At 41.0% G+C, this 15,563-nt stretch overlaps 1 protein-coding gene across 1 annotated transcript; it reads left to right on the top strand.

Moving 5' to 3' along the window:
• Positions 1-5,177: 5,177 nt before the first annotated feature.
• On the top strand, positions 5,178-7,029 carry LOC308681203 (putative E3 ubiquitin-protein ligase MGRN1). The gene is made up of 3 exons (XM_081349869.1): positions 5,178-5,817; positions 6,303-6,458; positions 6,545-7,029. Exons 1-3 carry the CDS (start codon positions 5,775-5,777, stop codon positions 6,718-6,720), a joined length of 375 nt encoding a protein of 124 aa, XP_081205995.1. The 5' UTR covers positions 5,178-5,774; the 3' UTR covers positions 6,721-7,029.
• Positions 7,030-15,563: the final 8,534 nt, after the last annotated feature.

The following is a 15,563-nucleotide window of genomic DNA, read 5'->3' as shown; positions in this document are numbered from 1 at the left end:
ATTATAAAATATAAAGGTAGCCTATGTATTGTTTCCGCTTCAATGTGAGGGCTTCAAAGAATGGCAACTGGCAAGAATATAATTTAGGCTACAGTGTATTCTCCCCCAGTTATAACAATCCCCATTTGATCCAAAACAACGGCAATACATTCACTACTGTAGTATCCGCGTACAGTGATTTACTGTCAAAGCTATAATGTGGTTGGTTTACGAGGCACACGTGAACCTAGTTGTCGATTGCAGACTCTCCTCCTCCAGGCCACGACCACTCCAGCTCCTCAGAAGCGCCAAACTGGCCAAACCCACTGTAGCTCACGCTGTAGGAAAAATACTGGATACGTTGGATTTCCTCCCAGAGGACCGCTTCCGCTCTTTCACTCTGCTCACATGATAAAAGTCTAACAAATAAGATAACTGCCATGTGATTTCCCTGAAATGCCTAGTTACATCATCTTTTGAGCTCGTTGTAAACTTGTTCCTCGGTTAAACCCGTGGAAATAAAATACTTAGTGACTTGTCATTAAAGAATTGAATCAGATTCAAACGGGCGGTTGATAATAAATAAGTAAAGTTTAATAAAAAATATATTGTTTAACATACTAAAACACATTCTGAAAATGTAAATATAAGAGACCCATAATATAGAATATAGATGTAGAGGGCAACTGACATGGTCAGGTGTGCGTTTCCCAAAAGCATCGTTAGCCAAATGGTCGTTATCCGTTTATCCGTTTAATTGTAGGCTATTGGTAACGACGGAACTTGCAACCATAGTTGGTTTCAGGGAACGCACCCCTGTAGCCTACAGGTGTCATTTAGCCTAGTAATTTTCCAACAGGATGAAACATAGACATGAGTCATGACCATCTTCAGAACTGCATCCTGTGAAATTCCCAGAAGGTGATAAATTCTGAATCCGTTCACTTACATGGACTCCATATAGCTACACTCTTGCATGTTTGATTATGCAATTTAAGTACAAAAACCTAGATAGGCTATTAATATTAAGATATTATGATATTGTATTTGCAGGGTAGCCTACTTACAACTTAAGAAACCATTGCAATTATACAGTAGGCTATGTCTAATAAAATAAGGTCATAAATTAAACAAATTGCACAAGGCTTAAAAGTCTATTTAAGACTTTTATAACTTGAGAAGATTGAGAATGGTTCTCTTCGACATGTATGATATTTTATTACTGGTTGAAGTTCATCTAAAACTGTTATGGCAGGAAATAAAACACATTTATTAGGAATAAACATATCACACTGGAAGGATATTGGACCTATGCAGACCTCATCTACATCAAGTGGGATAAAACAATAGCTTTTTTTCTGGCAACATATTTTAAACCAGAGCATTTATAACTGACCTCATGTCAGGCCCAGTTCTAGACTGTTTGAGAATAGGGTTACTCATATTAATATGATCACTATAAAAATGAAAATATTTCAATACTTCAATACAGCACATACTCATTCTGTATGACAATTAATTTGTAAATGAAAACAATATCCTGTCCAACTGCAGAATACAACCTGACACACACACACACACACACACACACACACTTCCCTGAGTGTCTTTTAGTAGTACACTTATTTACTTTATCTATGAAGATAAGCTCTACACCATAAGTAGAGATGAAAAGCCTGTATTTATGGACAACATCATTAAATTTATTAGGTTATTTTCACAACATCGCTCCCTTCCTCTACGAAGTGAAATGAAAACTTTATGACATTATAATGATAAACTTATCAACGCATCCATTCACACATCCACAGTATAGTTTTATTGACAGCCGTACCCTTGACCTGAAAGTAAGCTCTAAGTAAGTTCAGTTCACAATTCGCTAAATCAGAAATGTTTTAAGGGGAAAAGATGTGGCCAAAAGTACAATTTGATGTACTTTTTAGGAGTTGACTTGTATTGTAACTGTAATTATATTTTTTCACAATATCATAAAAATCATCTGACCCCCCCAAACCTGATATTTCTGTCCCTTTGGGGGGTACTAGGTCTTCATTAGGGGGTATATACCCCCCAGTACCCCCTGCAATTCGAACTATGCTCAAGCATCCCAGACAGCAACATAGTGTCAGACTTGGCCCAGATCCGGGCCACATCTGGTACATGTGGATTCAACGCGTCCCAAAAGTGGATCGGATCTGGGCCGACACTATGTTGCTGTCTGGGATATCAATGCACTATACTTTACATGTATGTTCATGTGCATAACTCTGGACGCTTGGTTAACAGTATAGGGTGAGCAATTCTTTCTCATGCCTCCTTCACTGGACTAAAGAGTAGGCCTATATATCTTGTGGTGCACGTTCCTGTTTAATAGCATATATGGTCACTGTTAATGATTAGGCTATACACTAGCTTAATTAATCATGCTTTTTAGGTTTCTTTTTGACTGTGGCTCCTTAAACATCCAACTTGCTGTGAATACACAATGAATAACATACTTACACCCTTCATGGTGTGAAACAAGACATGAAGGGAATTTTCTTTTCATTTAGTTAAGCTAAGTTTTACACATACAGAAAATACATTTCTAGATTTAATAAATCTCCACATTTACTCCTTTGAATTGTGTATAAATAAATATTCATACTTTGTGGTGTAAAACAAGACAGCAAGGGACTTTTTTCTTTTAGTTAAGCTAAGTTTCACACACACACACACACACACACACACACACACACACACACACACACACACACACACACACACACTTATAGGCCTATACAAATATATTATGTTTAAGCATGTACACACACACACACACACACACACACACACACACACACACACACACACACACACACACACACACACACACACATACATATACATATATACACATTGTGAATGTACATGCTTGAAAAGAAAATACATTTAGATTTAATTCATTTTCACATTTACCCTTTTTAAAGAATTATAAACTAAACAAATGGTTGTTGTCATGAGATGATTTATGAGATGGAGTCATAAATATAGTACCCTTGACCCAGACACTCAAAGTGAAAGTGAAAATTATACTGTGTTTTCTGAATATGTTGTTGAAGCTGTATAATTCTTCTTCTTCTTTGACCTTTTGTGGCGGTTGGCAAACCAGCTTTCGGTCCATATTCCGCCACCTACTGGGATGGAGTGTGGAGCACTGACTTTGAGGGAAAACTAATAAATAAATAAATAAATAAATAAAAACGGAACCAACAAATTACACGTACAGCTTAAATCATATCCATTAACTCTGATATTTAAATAGAATATTCAACACTCTTACATTTGTGTCTTTGTTTAACAGATTCTGCAGTAAAAGCTGATTAACTCTGATATCTCTGAAGTGCTTAAGTTGTATTCTTTCATTGCCATAACCTTTACACTTTATTAAAAAACGCTCGACTCAGGAAGATCACATCTGATAAACACCTTGCCTAGTTGATGATTTTCCACTCTTTATATTTGAAAATGCTGCAAAAGAGTCTGAAAAATATGAGCACTTCAGGTATTTTGGTCCACCCACTGAAGAGCCAGTAACATTGCAAGCGTTTCTGTTGTATTGACTGATATATAATTAGTTTCTCTTTTTGCTATTTTGTTCCTAAACCTGGGTATATACACTGCTGATGCTGTATAACATCAGGATCTTTAGATCCGTCTACATATAACTGAATTACTTATACATATTTCTGATCCAAATACTATTGTATCTTTAGGTTATTGTCTGTTTTTATCATTTATACTCACTAGAAGTTGAAAGTCAACTGCATTGGGAATAACCATGAAGGTGTTGCATAGGGCAAACAGCACAGTTACTTATTCAAATATGATGAGCCTCTTTATTTGCTTTCCATCCAAAGCTATTCAGATTTATACACTCATGTTCCCTGCAAAGCTGTATAATTTAGTAAAATTATGACTAAAAAGCCAATTTATGTTATGCATTATAGCCTACTATAAGACAAAATCAATAAACTACCCAAATACTTTCTTTTGCTTACCAGTTTATACGTACAAAAAACGAATAGATTACTAAATTTCTAAAAGTTTCCCAACAGTTTATTGCTGTCAGTCATTCTCAAAGGAAACTTTCCAGGGCTCCGCCCCTATTCCCTTCATCCAATCGCACCCTCGTGTTTAGGTGCAAACCACAACACATGCATTTAAATAGCAACAAATCCCAAATACTTAGATATAGAAACGATTTAACCTGCAGAAGATACCAAGAGCTGCTTAAGAAAACAGGATGACAGAGAAAAAGAAAGGTAATAAGATGACACTAGAGCCAAATTGTAACTTTTCAGCAATATCACTTAATGAAAATGCAATATGTCAAGCTTAAAAATAGTTCTGTTGGTAGGCTATTTAAATATTTTAATTAGCAAGTTTCTAAATGTAAATTATTTATTTTTGTTTTAAGATCGTTAACCAACCAATTAATTTACAGTAATGTATACAATAAAATTGTCAATAAATAAATATATTATATTATGCGTCAATAATATGAAATTATTATTTTTCGTGCAACATTACAGATTCTGAGTTTGATAATAATGTGCGTAAGTGATGCTTGAAACGAAACTGTCCAAAACAGTGATTCGCTATAAAGCGCTATTGCCGTCAGTGAGTTGAACAGCCGGAACGACTAAGTTCGCGAATCGGTTCTTTTGAACCGAACAAAGAACCAGTTAAATTCTTATGCAAATGACATTTATTCCGGAGTGACTTTTTTATGCTGTAGCCTAGGCTATATGTATTGCGTTTTAAGCTTCAATTAGGGTGTTTATTTTCATTTCATGTGTCCCACTTCAGGTTGTTGCAGACATGATTCATGTTAATTAGAACCTTAATATAATTTGCATTTACATTAAACAATAGGCCCAAGTTACTGAATTTAAATGTAATCTCCCTACGAAGATTAAGTCCTTATTTCAGGTGTGTGTTTGATAAAACTGTCTCGTCGTCGTAAATGTTTTGCCATTGAGATGACTGGGAAAAGTGTCCCAATCGACCTGAATTTGCCCTATATTACAAATAAATTCTCGGTTCAGTGAGAATTGACTCGAGAAACGCTCTTGTCCGATCTTTGGACGAGTCGTTCGAACCTTTTCTCAACCGGTTGATTCTTCTCAAAAGAATTGATTCGCGAATCGGACATTCTGGGAAGTCCCGAGCAAGCACAAGTTGCAAAAAAGACAGATGAATCATAAAAGAATCACAACAGAAATGTCTACAACACACCGCGTGGTCACTTAATTTCTAATGACAAACCCTTTGTTTCTTTTCCAGAGAAAGTGAAGTGCGTGTGTCACGCGCACGGGAGCCTGAGAGCGATTTGTTTCCACTCAGAAGTGAAGGGTCCTCTGATAACGCTGAGTGACGGGGGTCGTCGCGTGACCAGGGACGGTTCGACATTCTGCCACGGACTGACGTTCAGCGGGCGACAGGTGAAGAGACAGGAGAAAGTTTGCCTGAGAGTCGAGCACTGCGTGCGGGGTTGGCACGGAGCACTGCGGGTCGGATTCACGCATGTTTTACCCGAGGAGACAACTTTACCCCCTCTGGCCATCCCAGACTTGACCCACTCTCCACTGTTCGCGGCGGCGGTGGTTCCCGTGGACATTTGTCGCCCTGGCTCAGAGATTCAGTTCTGGTTGAAGAAGAATGGCTGTCTGCGCATTCGGTGTTCTGATGGCAGAACAGTGAGAACACACACAGAGCAAACCGCTCTGAACGCGAAGTGGCCCGTATGGGCGATGGTGGACGTCTATGGACAGACCACGTCAGTGATGATGCTTGGTGAGGCTTCTGATTTATCATATTTGTATTCTGAGGGCATAACAAATTTGTTTTTGGTTTGTTGTTGAAAAAAGCTGGTTATTTTTGTGCTATATTTTGATTACTTCCAAAAATATACTGTAGCACAAAAATAACCTGATTACGATCTCATGCATCATTGCACCACCATAACACTTTTCTGTTAGAAAGAGGCAAGTTTTTTTTTTTACTTTATTTTTTGATGTAAATATATATATATATATATATATATATATATATATATATATATATATATATATATATATATATATATATATCATTAGTATCTTAAGTGTTAACTTTGACCGCTCTAAAAATACATTTTGTAAAATCTTTTTTTTTATTTTTTTTTAAGATTTCACAGACCCCTTGTGGCCCTGAGGCTTAAGCAAACCAGGGACATAAATATATGCCTAGTTCTTTTCCCCTGCCTAACAGTGTATGTGATCTGTGTATCCGCGTTATAGGCTCCAAAAAGAGATGTTGCATCTTCACCAGGAGGTCCTGTCCTGCTCTCACACACATCAAACACACTGAAGATAAAGAAATGCTACAAATAAAGAAGGAAAAAATGAGCAGGCTGGAGCAGAGAAACCTGAGAAACCCTAATCTCGTCAACACAGGTAAGAATCTCATAAGTGCATGACAGTCATGGTATGGTCGAGTACATGTAGTTTCAGCATCTAATCTCTTCTCTTTCCCCCCTCAGATCATGAAACTCCTGACTGTGAGGAATGTGTAGTGTGTTACAGTGATGTGGCGAACATTCTTTTGAGCTGTGGTCATAAATGTGTTTGTACTCCGTGCGCCATGAGGGTGTTCATGACGTTTGGGACCTGTCCTCTGTGTCGTCATCCCATGGGTTCCTTACAACCATATGACTAGTTTTATCCCATTTAAATTGGTGGCCTATGGCCTGTTTGTTGAATGTATTTTGTACAATTAATTTCAGAATTGCTTTAATGTACAAGTCTATCATTGCACTGTGGAAATGTGTTTTATTTTTATTTTTATTTGTAAATTATTTTACATTCTGATTATTTATGGATATATTTGTAAAAGTATCAGATTATGTTCTTAATCTATTATGTAAATATGTATGTAATATAATTAAAATATATATGTATGCATTGTAAATATGTATGTATGTAATATAAAGAAAGTTTTTAATTTTGTATTAAATGCATTTTATGTAAACAGTTTGCAGGACTGGCTTTTTATGCTCAGATATTCGTCAGCTCTTTTACGACACTCATGTTCAACAATGTGACTTTCAGTGCTGCAGAAGAAGTCTACATTTAAAAGTGGGTGAGCTTTTTTCTTTAAAATAGTAATTGAAAATAGCCAGGAAGGGTGGGGAAGAGGAATTATGGATTTGGGCGTGAGAAATACATTGTGTAGGCTACTAATAAGAGAACGTGCTATATTTGGTTTCGTTTGTTTGCATGTTTGCTGGCTGTTAGATATTAAAGTTAAGAAAGTTAAGATAAGAAATTAACACTATAGTTTTCTTTTAATTTAAAGTTAATCTTAAAATTTAAATAAATTACGTTGTCAACATTGAGATGCATGACATTTCAACCAATCAAAATACGGTAGTACGGGGGGTGGTTGACACACAGGGAAGTTTGCAAAAGTCTTATTCGACAAACGTGTGCTTCTATAGTTGGTTTATTGTTTTCAAACATCTAGTTCAAAATGCTCTTAAATTAGAATAATACTTGTGAATGATGTCCTAGCTGTTGGGTTAAAAGTGAATTCAATAAAACCACACTGGCCTGTGTAATACCTAAAAAATTGTAATTGTCAAAGTTAAAGATTAAAAGTATGTTCTCAGGACAAGACTATCTCCACAAATTAAAGGTTTATGTGTTTTAATTGCACATACAATTTTCATTCATTTGGTTAAAAGGTTTTAATAAATGTTGGTAAATTCTCAGCACTGAATGAGAGCAACCCACAAGCCTTGTCATTTTAGAGATAGCAAATAGATAGATTGGGGTTATAAGGCTATAATGTGGTTGGTTTACGAGGCATGCGTAAACCAATTTGTCCATTGACTCTCCTCCTCCAGGCCACGACCACTCCACGACCAAACCCACTGTATCATGCTGTAGGAAAAATACTGGATACGTTGCAAACTATTTCCTTCCAGAAGACCGTTTCTGCTCTTTCACTCTGCTCACATGATAAAAGTCAAACAAAATAATAAGATAACTGTCATGTGATTTTCTTGAAATGCTTAGTGACATCATCTTTTGAGCTCGTTGTAAACTTGTTCCTCGGTTAAACCCTTGGAATAAACCAATAAAATACTTAGTGACTTGAATCGAATCAGATTCAAACGGGCAGTTGATAATAAATAAGTAAAGTTGATTTAAAAATATATTGTTTAACATACTAAAACACATTGTGAAAATGTAAATATAAGAGACCCGGAATATAGAATATAGATGTAGAGGGCAACTAAAAGAGTCAGGGACCAACTGACATGGTCAGGTGTGCGTTTCTCAAAAGCATGGTTAGCCAAATATGGTTGCAAGTTCCATTTAATTGTGTTGGTAAGGACAGAACTTGCAACCATGTTGTTTTCAGGGAACGCACCCCTGTAGCCTACAGGTGTCCTTTAGCCTAGTAAATTTCCAACAGGATGAAACATAGCAGACATAACCATCTTCTGAACTGCATCCTTTGAAATTCCCAGAATGTTACAGGTGATTAACGCTGAATCCGTTCACCTATGGACTAATGTGGGCTTACATATAGCTACACTTTGGAGTCCCATAATTTAAGTACAAAAAGATAGTCTATTATTATTCAAATATTATATTTTATTTGCAGGGTAGCCTACTTACAACTTAAGAGAATGTTGCAGTTCCATATGTCTGATAAAATAAGGTCATAAATGAAACAAATTGCACAAGGCTTACAAGTCTATTTAAGACTTTTATAATTTGAGAAGACTGAGAATGGTTCATGTATGATATGTATGATATTTTATTCCAGGATGGACTTCATCAAAAACAGTCATGGCAGGAAAGAAAATGCAAACATCACACAGCTGGAAGGATATTGGACCTATGCAGACTTATTTACTTTAATACTTTATCTGAAGCTTATCTTAAGATAAGCTTTACACCATGTAGAAATGAACAGCCTGTATTTATTGACAATATCAATAAATTCGGTTGGTTATTTTGAAAACATTATCGCATTATAATAAAAAACTTATCATTAACTTAAAGGTATAGCGGAGGATCTTTCCAAATTTTAGATAAGACCCGCCCTCTCCACTTTTTGAAAAGTTTGATTGAATGATGTTTTATTAACAAGGTTCGGGAGGAGCACGTTCAGATAATTAACACAAGTGGAAAGCACTCAGCAATCAATGGTGAGAGGTATAAATACTCAGCAGTCTCACCTCATTCCATTGACAGTTTTTGCAGCAGTTTAGTAGCTTCTTCTCAGCTCTGCAGCCATGTCTCAACGCTCAAGCTCTTCCTCCGACGAGGAAGCAAACTTTGCCAAGGATGCACCTGCGCATTCCACCGGTCCCACGACCATACCTCCTACGCCGGATGTTGCACCTGAGCGCCAGGCTTCTTCTCGTGGCCGCACACCGGCCCGAACAGCCCTGCGCTCACCAAGGCGCCGTGGCCAGTCTTCACCGCCCCCGGCAAGACTTCCATCTACTTCTCCAGCTTCCTCCTACCGCTCGGCCGTCCCGAAGATCCCACCTATCGGGAAATGGACCGTAGCCGGATTAAGACAAGCACTGGGGAATTCAGACATACAAGCTTCGCGGAAAATGAACAAGGCGGAGCTGTATGATCTGTACGTTTCCTTACAGTCAACTCCCAAGACGACCCACAGGCAGAGCAAAGCCCGTAGGGCCCAAAAATCGCCTGCCCAGTCACCACTATCGTCTTCCCGCACAGGATCCGGATCGCTTCGTCCACCAAGACGCAGCAACAGGCCTTCAGCGAGCCTGGGCCGCGCACCAGATTCCGCTATGGCATTCCCACCTCTCGATGAGGCCCAGCCCTCCACCATGGCTTCTGCTGCCACAGCGCAGCAAGTAGCCGGGCCCAGCGGCCTCCCCACAACCACTCAGTTTTTTACTCCTGCTGTTTCTAACCCTTTTTCTTTTCAGTGGCCTCCAGCTCCCGTCGCAGACATTAGCACGGGGCTATCACCGATCGCAGCACAGGCACATCCATTTCAACAGTCTCATCCAACAGGTTACAACCCCGCCCACTTTCAGTGGCCTGCAGCTCCAGCAGCTCAATCAAGCACTGGCCCGCCTCCGTTTACAGCTCATTCACACAATCCTTCGTATCCTGCAACTAACTTTCCTTTTCAAGCCACAACAGGTCACCCAAGCGTGAGGCCGCCGCCGACATTCGCAGACCCGGCTCACGCCCTTCCCAGCTCTATGTTACAAAAATCACCTTATTCTCTGTTCACAGCAACACCGATGCCCGTGCCGTCCAACGCAGTCGCCATGGAACCACCACCAGTATCCCAAAACATTCGTGCACAGATCCTTTCAGGTGCGGATGTAGATCTTTCCTCTCTTCTCTCTCTACTCCCCTCAGCCGAACCTGACCATCAAATAGATTGCGGGGATTTCTCGGTCACCCTGAAAAACACAAACACTCACTCATCTCGCATTCTTTCATTTTCTGAGTTTTCAATTGCTTTTTCCCGCTACACTGAAATAATCTGTTCAGCTTTCCCCCACAGGCGGCGCGAACTGAATGACTACCAATCTATCATAGCCGAACTCGCGCTGTCCTATGGGGGTGGGCATTTTTATACTTACCACCGACTTTTTTCAGCCAAAAGTGCCGTGCGAGTCGCACAGTGGAACCGGTGCACATACTGGGGCGCACTCGACCAGGATCTTCACAGCAGGGTGTTTCTGGGCTGTAAAAACATCACTTGCGCAGTTTGCAGGTCAGTAACACACACGACCACGTCGTGCCCGAAGGTTAATTCTTCCTCTCTTCCCTACCCAGAAAAAAGCAACGCTAGATCCACCAGCTATGTGCCGCGTGCTGCAACCACCAGCGCAAGGCAGGATTCTGCTTTTGACGAAAGCAGGCAGCCTTGTAATTTTTTCAATGCAGGCAAATGCCAAAGATCGCGCTGCAGGTTTATGCACATCTGCAGCTTCTGTGGCGGCGCTCATGCTCGCATTGTATGTCCAGTTTTCAAGTCTGTGAATAAAAAATCTAAAAATTATTGGGAGACTCCTGTAAATATTTTGCGCATGCACTTTGAACTAGCTCATCACCCGGATGCCGAATTTACTGATTATCTGCTGTCAGGTTTGAAAAATGGTTTTAAGCCGGGCTTAGAATGTCCGCTTTCCCAAAACATCATATGTAAAAATCTCCAATCCGCCTTTATAGAACCTGAAGTCGTAGACCAACTGATCAAAAAAGAAGTCGAGTCTGGCTTCATGATCGGTCCATTCGACAAACCGCCATTTAATCTGTTTTGTATCAGCCCCATCGGAGTGGCTACAAGGAAATTCTCGGGTAAAAAACGTCTAATAATCGACTTATCAGCCCCGCATAATTCCCCGTTCCCAAGCATAAACAGCTTGATCCCTCTCGACGAATTTTCGCTCAAATACCACGACATAGATCAAGCTATCGATATGATCAAAATCGCAGGTCAGGGTGCTTGGCTCGCAAAACTCGACGTCACATCTGCTTTCAAAGTAATGCCCATCCATCCAGGTTCATGGCATCTTTTTGGAGTGCGCTGGCATGGGAAATATTATTTCGCAGTACGTTTAACATTCGGATGCAAAAGCAGCCCGAAAATATTTGATATGCTATCAGAAGCTGTTTACTGGATCTTGTCGAACAACTACGCAATTCCTTACCTTATTCATCTGTTAGATGATTTTCTAATAATCTCGCCTCCCGATGCTATCCCAGCTGCGCACCTCCTCACGGTACAAAACGTTTTCTCAGAGCTAGGAATTCCTATCGCACAGGAAAAAACCATGGGCCCTGCAACATCTATCGAGTTCCTAGGAATTCATTTGGATTCAGACAAACTCCAAGCATCCCTCCCCAAAGAAAAAATCGATCGAATAATCCTCGTCTCTTCTACTTTCCTCGAAGAATCTAATTTTTCAAAACGCGAACTCCTGTCCCTGCTCGGACATCTAAACTTCGCAATGCGCATCATCCCGCAGGGCCGCCCCTTCATCGCGCATCTCCTCTCACTCGCGTCCTCCGTCCACTCACTAGAAGACCGCATTTCTATAACCCAAGCATGTCGTGACGAACTTGGGTTATGGATAACTTTTCTTAAACAGTGGAACGGCCTCTCTTCGTTTCATCCCCCACCGACATCCAATTGTTTACAGACGCTGCCCCCTCTATAGGGTTCGGAGGTTTTTATCAATGTCGTTGGTTCGCGGCTCCGTGGCCACCTCAGCTCCAGGACATATCTCAATCCTCAGCTCTATTCGAGCTTTACCCTCTCGTGGTAGCAGCTTTCCTGTGGGGAAAAGAATGGGCCGCTAGTAGCGTTTTAGTGCATTGCGACAACGACGCAACAGTGCATTGCATTAACAAAGGCCGTTCTCATTCACCCGCTCTGATGCCACTTTTAAGACGTCTCATCTGGATTTCGGCTTGCGACCAATTCATTATCATTGCTAAACACATCCCTGGGTCAAAAAACCAAATTGCTGACTCTCTGTCTCGTTTTCTGTTTCAGAAATTCAGGATGCTGGCTCCAGAGGCGGATCAATTCCCAACTCCAGTTCCTCGCTATTCAGAACTAATATTCCCGTAACCCATCCGTTAAAACCTCTGCTCGACGCATCACTCGACACTATCCTCCAAGCAGTATCTCCCAGGACCCTTCAATCCTATGTTTCTGCTTGGAGATGTTTTAAAACGTTCTATGTCTCTTATAACTTGCCTTTCCCTGATTTTTCTCTTCTCTCAATCACCTCTTTTATCTCTTACCTTAATATCTCTAAGGGCCTGCAAGCTGGGTCCATCAAAGGTTATTTAAGCGGCATCCAGTTTTTTCATAAATTGATGTACGGCGCTCCCTCCTCTGAGATAAACAATTCACAAACCTCACTCCTGATTAAAGGGATTCAAAGATCCCAGCCTACCCGTCCCGACGCCAGGCAACCTATAACGCTAGATATTCTCACCATTTGTATTCGCGCCCTTCGCACAGGCTACCAAACTCTTGATATCGCTCGCACACTAGACGCCATGTTTATCTTAGCCTTTTTCGGTTTTCTTAGATGCTCAGAACTCGCCATCACTTCCAAATTTGACCCAAAAATCCATCCCACCATCTCAGACTTATCAGTACTAGATGGCGAAACCATTTCATATTTGATCAAACAAAGTAAGACTGACCAAACCAAAAAAGGTCACTTCATCTACATTTTTAACCTCGCTTCGCAAATCCAACCATACCAGTCAATTCTGGCATATCTGCAATGGAGAAGTTCTCAGGCTAAATCTCCTCTGGAACCCCTGTTCTTAGATGAATCCAAAAAACCCGTGACCCGTTTTTGGTTCCAGAAACACCTCAAATCTGTTCTCCAACAGTCAGGCGTTCCTGCAAAGAATTTTTCAAGTCACTCATTCCGCATCGGGGCAGCAACTTCAGCAGCCCAAAAAGGCCTCTCCCAACAGCAGATTCAAGCCCTTGGGAGATGGTCCTCCGATGCTTTCCAAAGCTACATCAGGACCAACCGGTTCCATATTAAAAAAGCTCACCAAACCCTCATCGAGTAGGAAAAAAAAAAAAAAAAAAAAAAAAAATTCCCTTCTTTACTGTCTCTTCTTTACTGTCTCCTCTTTCTGTCCAGTGAGCATTGGTCTCACAGCGGACGGAGTGAGAACTTCCCAGTGGAGCACTTACATTTTCTCTTTCATCCAGCGATGCAGTATGAGAAACTCCTGGGCAAGCACTCACCTTCCTGTTTCCCTTCCGTCCAGCGAGCATTGGTCTCACAGCGGACGGAGTGAGAACTTTCCCAATGGAGCACTTGCGTTTTCTCTTTCATCCAATGATGCTGTGTGAGAAAATCTCCTGGGCAAGCACTCACTTTCCTGTTTCCTTTCCTACCAGCGAGCATTGGTCTCACAACGGACGGAGTGAGAACTTTCCCAGTGGAGCACTTACGTTTTCTCTTTCATCCAATGATGCAGTGTGAGAAAATCTCCCGGGCAAGCACTCATTTTCCTGTTTCCTTTCCGTCCAGCGAGCATTGGTCTCACAATGGACGGAGTGAGAACTTTCCCAGTGGAGCACTTACGTTTTCTCTTTTCATCCAATGATGCAGTGTGAGAAAATCTCCTGGGCAAGCACTCATTTTCCTGTTTCCTTTCCGTCCAGCGAGCATTGGTCTCACAGCGGACGGAGTGAGAACTTTCCCAGTGGAGCACTTACATTTTCTCCTTCATCCAATGATGCAGTGTGAGAAAATCTCCTGGGCAAGCACTCACTTTACCGTTTCCTTTCCGTCCAGCGAGCATTGGTCTCACAGTGGATGGAGTGAGAACTTTCCCAGCAGAGCACTTACGTTTTCTCTTTTCATCCAATGATGCAATGTGAGAATCTCCTGGGCAAGCACTCACTTTCCTGTTTCCTTTCCGTCCAGCGAGCATTGGTCTCACAGTGGACGGAGTGAGAACTTTCCCAGTAGAGTACTAATGTTTTCTCTTTTCTTCCAGCTACGCAGTGCGAGGAAATCTCAGAGGCAAGCACCCACCTCCCTGTTTCCGTAAACTACAACCGCTCCCGTTTACAGACCAACAGGGGACGTCAGCCGGGCAGAGAGCCACCATTACGGGCCTTCCCGGTCAAGCATCCAGGCCTTCTTGAGATACCAGCCCGCCAACTCGGCACTCATTTGGGGGATTTTTAGTCCGGCGGCTGTCCTCTGCTTTAACTTTGGGGGGAGTACTCTGGGTTCGGGCTAAACTCCGAGCTCGGAGCCCTCCCTCCGGACAGCACGCCATATACGCATTAAACTTACCCATTCAAATTATATGTAAGTGTGAACTCGTGAAATGATGTTTTATTAACAAGGTTCGGGAGGAGCACGTTCAGATAATTAACACAAGTGGAAAGCACTCAGCAATCAATGGTGAGAGGTATAAATATTCAGCAGTCTCACCTCATTCCATTGACAGTTTTTGCAGCATCCCTCCACCACCCCTTCTCCACACTTCTAGTACTAAACACTTACATACGGGGGGAGTACTCTGGGTTCGGGCTAAACTCCGAGCTCGGAGCCCTCCCTCCGGACAGCACGCCATATACGCATTAAACTTACCCATTCAAATTATATGTAAGTGTGAACTCGTGAATTCACCAGAATGATTGACAATTAGGAGGACCAATAGTATAGGTGATCCACCTGGAAGTAAAAAATCCTCTGCTATACCTTTAAGAATGCATCCATTCATCCACAGTAGTTTTATTGACAGCCGTACCCTTGACCTGAAGTAAGCTCTAAGTCAGTTCAGTTCAGAAATGTTTTTAGGGAAATAGATGTGGCCAAAAGCAGAGGTGGACAAAGTAAACAACTTCCTTACTTGTGTGAAAGTATAGATACTACTGGTCAAATATTACTCCGTTACAAGTAAAGTTGTAAAGGCCGATTTTTACTTAAGTAAAAGTACAGAACTTGTTTTTAAAAGTACTTAAGTATCAAAAGT

Source organism: Scardinius erythrophthalmus (genome assembly GCF_964197995.2).
Source record: "Scardinius erythrophthalmus genome assembly, chromosome: 20".
NCBI lineage: Eukaryota > Metazoa > Chordata > Actinopteri > Cypriniformes > Leuciscidae > Scardinius > Scardinius erythrophthalmus.
This window is presented reverse-complemented; position numbering and strand designations above follow the sequence as displayed.